Raw genomic sequence first — 6,904 nt, 5'->3', positions numbered from 1 at the left:
GTGAACAATCCCAATTAGCACCCCCTTCCGATTGATCGATGTACACAAGACTTATTTATTCGCGTATAATACGTACTCATGTCTTATATGCATTCTTAATTATGGGCAATTAAATTCTGGAAAAATATATGTCGTATATAAACATTTCAGTCTGTCAGCATAAACCACAAAATTCATCTTTCATCTCTGTTTTTTCCACCAAAATAATGTTCTGATAAGAGCCCCCTATTTCTTATTTTGAGAGCGCCCAGGGAGCTTATTACGTCGAATACGGTACCGGTAAATCAAACTTATAATGCACCAACTATTTTGAGATCCAAAAATTTGGATGTCATGAAAATCAATCAATTCCAAACCACTCTGACATGCCATGGTGTTACTGAAATTCTATTCAAAACTTGTACCCGGTATGTCTTTTACTAATCTTGTATTTTATTCCCCTTGCAGTGGACAGTGCTTACATCAACATCTTCACCTTCGATAGAATCGAGTCCAGCACTCTGTACACCTCACTCAGCGAGTTCTCTGTGTCTGGTACTGTCTCTGTCACCAGTCAGAACATGAGTCTGTCCATTCTGGAACTGGCAGCTGGCGTATCCTATGTGACCTTGACCTCTGACACTGGCTGCCTTGGTGACCTTAGCTGTGATGATGGCTACACCTTCAGCGTTCAGGCCCAGCTGATGTCTGGATCCGCAACACTCTTCTCAGTATCGTCAGCTGTAACTAATTCCAGTTGTTCCCTCGCCTACGACGGAACGTCTCTGGTCGCCGTCACAGTCATCGGCAACAATGAGTACAGCTTGTCGTATCCCTACACAGTCGTCAGTGACAGCTGGGTTAGCCTTGAAGTCAGCTTCTCAAAGGAGTTCGGCTTCAGTCTTGCCATCGATGAAGTCGTCATGGCATCTACCACCATGTTCGTCGAGGTTTCCCAATTATTTGAAACATACAATTTGACAGTGGGATCTCGGACTGCATCCTCGGTCCTTCTTCAAGTGACAAGTTTCAGCTATGCAGCCTACTATCGCTCACAGCTACAGTTCTCTGGCATCAGCGTTGCAAGTAAGTCAGCTACTATACCGTATTTGACGTAATAAGCGCCCAAGGCGCTCTCAAAATTAGAAATAGGGGGCTCTTATTAGAATATAATTTTGGTGAAAAAAAAAAAATAGTTGAAAGATCGTAAATTTCGTGGTTTATGTTGACAGCCTGAAATGATACAAAAGAAAACTCTGTGCATATTATACACAACAGATATATTTTTCAAGAATTTAATTGCCCATAATTAAGGGTGCATATAACTCATGAGTGCATATTATACACGAATAAATAAGTCTTGTGTACATTCATCAATCGGAAGGGGTGCTAATTGGGATTGTTCACCAGCCAATATATCAGCAAATATCGCCGTGGGCGCTTATTAGAGCTGGGCGCTTATTACGTCAAATACGGTAAGTTGATATTTCCAGTATTCTGCTCAACCTTTAATAGGAATATTCTTCTTGTCCTTGATACCCAGAACAGGGCTGCCTTCATGGTGGAGTGGAGAAGCAGAATGTCAGCAGTTCAATCCCCGGCCGCGTCATACCAAAAGACGTTAAAAGATGGTACTTGTTGTTACCCTGCTTGGCACCCTACATTCAGGGGCTAAAACTAGGACTGGTCAGCTCGGAGTCCATATGCTGTGCCTGAGTGGGGTATTCATGTTAACTGCGGCATGGTATCTCAGTCGGCTAGCATTATAAAACCAGAATTTGTGCAGACAAGTTGTTATATGAGTGCAATAATCTTATATGCGACGCTAAACCCTATTTCACCTCACCTCACCAAGCATTTAACTATTACTGGTATTTACAATTTAGGCTTTCTTTTTTCAGTACCTCTATCAAAAGTTGAGTACTTTCGGCCTTTTATGTTATGACTTTGGTTTACACGTTTTATTTAAAACATAAGGTCAGTGGTAGCAATAAAAATAAAATGCACAACAAGGTTGCAATATACAACCTATGATTGGTGTATGAGGCGACTCAGTGGATCAGGTGGTCAGGATTAGTGACTTGTCATTGTATCTGAACTATGTGGATCGATGCTCATTATGTCAATCACTGGATTGTCCTGTCCAGACTTGATTATTTGGAGACTGCTGTCATAAGGCTAAAAATAATATTACTAAGTGCGCAAAAAAACAAACCCAAATAATACTCAGAATATACGGGAAGAGAATTTATTTATATTTTTGGCGATTAATTTAATAAAAAGCTATAACTGTCCACCTTTCAATCACGAATAGCGTGTCATTTAATCACTGCAGATATTCTTTCATGGTCTTGAGAAACATCTCCAACAGAGACTCAAACATGTTTAGCTGCATCACGAAAGAAGTTGATAGCAGATCTCAGCAAGCCAGATTGATGAATAGAGTCATCTTTCAGTTTCTCCACTTTCACAAATGAAGAAGTCCACTGGCTCTGGACTCACATTATATGCAGTCAATTCATTCATATAAATGTACTATTTGTTTCACGATACCAGGCTGCACAGAGTCATCCAATCAATTCTTTTATTGATATAATTACTTTTGTAAGATAATTAAATTTCAAAATTAGTGGTAATGCAGCAGTCTTTTCATTGTTCTGTCGGAGTGAGTGAGTGAGTTGGGTTTAACGCCTCTTTTTACAGTATTCCAGTTATATCGTGGCTTCTACAGGTCTCAGACGTTTACCACTTCGGCGAAACCCACGAGCATGCGCATGGTGCTGACAAACCTAGACACATAATCAGGGCGAACCGGGATTCGAACCCACAATCATAGGTTTCTGACGTGCCCAAGGGACGCATCTCTGCACAGCAAATCACGGCGCCTTAGATGAATTGGCCCCCCGTGCCCCCCTAGAACTAGTGAATGATCCTTGTAAGTTCAGTGATGTTAGTTAGCCACGTGACATGACTGACATCTCCTTGCAGATCCCTGTCCACCCAACTACTGCAGGAACGGCGGGGTCTGCACCGGCGTGGCTATGTGCGCTTGCACCGATGGGTTTTTCGGAGCAGCTTGTGACCTTGAAAGTGAGTTGTCTATCACAGCAGAAGTCTGATATTAATTTTTGAAAGCATGGAGTCGAATGTTTCTCCTTTTTTGTGGCGATCTGTACGATGGATAATATCTTATACCATAGATGGAGATGTTGCTCAGGAGAACTAGTGATGTACAAGTTCATTTCAACATTTTTTTATTTTATTTTATTATATTTTTATTCTCAATATCATTCTGCAAACCTGTTTTGTATTGCTACAATGTGAGTACAATTGAGTGACCATATTGAGACAATGGGTATTTGAAGAGATACTGTTTGTCCGGCATACATGGCGTTTCATTGTGATTTGCCACAGAACCAGACATTAACAGAGCCAAATTTCAGCCTCTGAGCAGGTCTAGATAACTCCTTGTTAGGGCATACACAAGTTACATTTTATCCACAGATCTTGATATCTTAGTTTAAAATATATCTGAAATCAATAACAAACAAATCTATAGCTGTTTGACTAGGGCATTTTACTGATTAATGTACCGTGAAGATCTGGGTTAAAATTTATCTTCAGCATCCCATGCTTGTCATAAGAAGCGACTAAGGGGATCAGAAAAGTCATGATATGACTGATATAAGTTTAGTTAATCTTTGTTGGTGCTACTTAAGTAAGACCATATTCATGATCAGTAAACATGTTTTACAGGGAAGGATGACGTCACTGTCCGAGACATTACAGTAGCAACAATAATGAAATCTGGACTATCGGCCACGATCGAAGGAAAGTATATCATAAGAAACGGCAATGCCCTTGAACTTGACTCGACCTCTGAGAGGTCATACGTTGAAGTGGACTTTCCCAGCAGCGCTTCCTGTCTGACGCGGCCCCAGCACTGCAGGAACGGCTACACCATGTCCGTCAGCTTCTCCATCACCAAGATGTCGGCCAACAGCATCGTTGTCCTCCTCTCCACCGGCGGCGATGGTGGTGCCAGTGGCTTCTACCTGGCGTATAACCTTCTCCTTAAACGATACGAAATCGTCATGCAGACATTCCGTCAGCGTTGGACTCTGAAGGTTCCCTATGAGTTGTCGACTAATAAGGAGTACAACATCGGATTCTCTTGGAGCTTCAAGGAACTTTCTCTGTTTGTGGATGATGTCGTCATCGGCAGTACCACGACGTTTGAAAAGTTGGACAGGGGGGTTGTTACCATGGGTGCCGGCAACCTGCGAATGGGGTCATGCTACAGCGGTATTGCGACGACGACGTACGTTCTGCGACTGTTCTCGTTCAAGTCCTACTCAGTCTCCAGGAGTCTTCTCTCAACATTCAAAATTATCAAGAGTAAGTAGCTGAGCTGGAAACCTGTGTTGTGTTGCCAACTTGATTGATATATATATGGGCAGCCATCCGGTCATAAAATACTAAGTTGAAATAAAGGCCTAGGACAAACGTATGCAATAATAGTCAAATGTTACTATTAAATAATTAGATATTAATAATACAGGTCAAAATACACCTGTTAAAATCATAAAGTTGAAATATAGGTCAAAAGTATGCAATATGTTAGTCAAATGTTACAAAAAGACGTCATATGGAAAGAAAAAACAATGTGTACTGAAGTTCGTCACACTGCCAAAGGATGTTGACAATAAAGAACGCCAGATGGCTGTAATTTGTAAAACATTCCGAGTTTAGTCGGCTTGTTCCTCTGTGTTTATGATAACTGTATGCCGAGGTGCACAATGTATTATGTCATTTTCATTACATCTGAAAAGTAAATGCTGTGCGAGAATTGCGCTCCCGCAGCACTGTGTCAACCTCAGACTATAAAATTACACAGAGATGTAAAATGTCCACTTTCCTGTCTGGTTGTGTGGTGTAAATGTTACTGCAAATTTTAAACTGATTTCAAAAAGCACCACTGCTTAGTGTTATTTGAGATTTTGTTATGCGTAAGAAAAATAGCGAATCGCGCCACTTATCATACACTGATTAAAGTACTGTCCGACGATTTGTTTTATTTAACAGCTCGACGAAAACTGTGAGCGAACTAAATTCTGCCTTAAATCTGAGCGGCAAAAATATATATCAAATTACCTTAGCCAGTAACACCCTCCACCAACATCACGACTAATGCACTGCCTGTGAGAGATGTTTACTGCATGTATTCAGAAAAAAACAATTGTATAAACTTGAAAAGAATCTCTTGGAGTACCTCATTTGCAGTTTAGATAATTGTAAATTAATAATTGTCATATGGTGTTATTTTGTAAATGGTCACATTGCAAAAATATAATTTTACCCAATAGCTAGGTGTATTTGAATAGTCATCATTTAATTATAACATGTAAATAATGTCAAATAACATCAAAAGGTGGTCAAATTTCAAAATGTTTCCAGAGTAAATGTAAAAAGTGTCGCTCAAAATTTTTGTAATGTTTTTCAAAATTCATATTGAAATGTACTGTTTTAGGTCTGAGTAAACAGTTGACAATATTTAATTTTTTATTCTATCTGAATGTTTCTTGTATTAGTGGGCAATGACTTTTTATGCACTTGGTTTTGTGACCATTGTTTTGTTTCCTTTATTTCAGTTTTAGGAGCAGCTGAAGGTATGGTTATTAATACACATCGCTCACTTGTAGTTGTACATGCTTGGTCTTCTCCACCATCAGACCCTGTAGCAATCAAAATATGTACCGTATTTGACGTAATAAGCGCCCCGCTCTAATAAGCGCCCACGGTGATATTAGCTAATATATTGGCTAGTGAACAATCCCAATTAGCACCCTTCGTCTGTTATATGCACCCTTAATTACGGGAAATTAAATTCCGGAAAAATATATCTGGCGTGTCTAATACGCACAGACTTTTCTTTTGTATCATTTCAGGCTGTCAGCCTAAACCACAAATTTACTAGCTTTCAACTCTTTCACCAAAATTATATTCTAATAAGAGCCCCCTCTTTCTAATTTTGAGAGCGCCCTGGACGCTTATTACGTCGAATATGGTAAATAGTATTCAGGGCTTTACCTGGATTAATTTTAAGGGTCCTTGCAGGTAATATGATGGTCCTGTAAAGTAATGAAATGGTGTAGTGTACTGTATGTTTAGATAATTACTTTAGAGCCTGGAATGAACCATGTGGACAGTGGTCATGATTGATGGAGGAAATAACAGACACCATATATGCTATTAATGCGGTGTAGGTACAATGTATATTATTGTGCATCCCTTGAGACGCAGCATTTTGTTTTTCTGCATCCATTCTCTACATATGTGCATCGCGTAAAACCCTGGTATTTAAGTAATGATGATGATGATGATGATGATGATGATGATGAAAAATGTTTTGATGGTAGTGATAAAAATTATGTTTAAGAAATGAAGGAACATTAATATGTAATAGAAATGAAATTGGTGACAAAAAATTGTTTAAAGCAATAAAGAAATATTTACATGGATAAGATGATGGTGTTTTTCTCTCCGTGACAGATGAATCCAAGCCATGTGACAGCGACCCATGTGAGAATGGCCAGTGTGAAAACAAGCCAGGAGATGCATTTGAGTGCAAATGTTACTATGGTTACAGTGGTGACAAATGCCAGACCAAGATGGGTAAACAAAGTTTTACTTAATCTACAGTATGACAAATCCTAATAAACTAGAGTAATACTTATTCCATGGAGTGAGCGAGTTTGATTTTAAGCCGCTTTTAGCAATATTTCAGCAATATCACGGCGGGTTACACCAGAAATGGGCTTTACACATTGTACCCATGTCGGGAATCGAACCCACGTCCTTGGCACGACGAGCGAACACTTTAACCACTGGGCTACCTGAACGCCCCCTTATTTCATGGAAAGGG

The 6,904-nt window shown here is 39.6% G+C and overlaps 1 protein-coding gene across 1 annotated transcript in view; it reads left to right on the top strand.

Moving 5' to 3' along the window:
* Nucleotides 1–465: 465 nt before the first annotated feature.
* LOC139448341 (uncharacterized) overlaps nt 466–6,904 on the top strand; it is a 132,018-nt gene continuing 125,579 nt past the window's right edge. Inside the window, exons 1-5 of the mRNA XM_071229885.1 lie at nt 466–1,065; nt 2,968–3,069; nt 3,736–4,377; nt 5,631–5,648; nt 6,532–6,654. Coding sequence (XP_071085986.1) covers nt 561–1,065; nt 2,968–3,069; nt 3,736–4,377; nt 5,631–5,648; nt 6,532–6,654 — 1,390 coding nt within the window. The 5' untranslated portion in view covers nt 466–560. The remainder of the gene's footprint in view (nt 1,066–2,967; nt 3,070–3,735; nt 4,378–5,630; nt 5,649–6,531; nt 6,655–6,904) is intronic.

Source organism: Haliotis cracherodii, unplaced genomic scaffold (assembly GCF_022045235.1).
Source record: "Haliotis cracherodii isolate W230 unplaced genomic scaffold, xgHalCrac1.p SCAF_7, whole genome shotgun sequence".
Classification (NCBI taxonomy): domain Eukaryota; kingdom Metazoa; phylum Mollusca; class Gastropoda; order Lepetellida; family Haliotidae; genus Haliotis; species Haliotis cracherodii.
The sequence above is the reverse complement of the archived record's forward strand: the minus strand, read 5'-3'. Positions and strand labels throughout refer to the sequence as shown.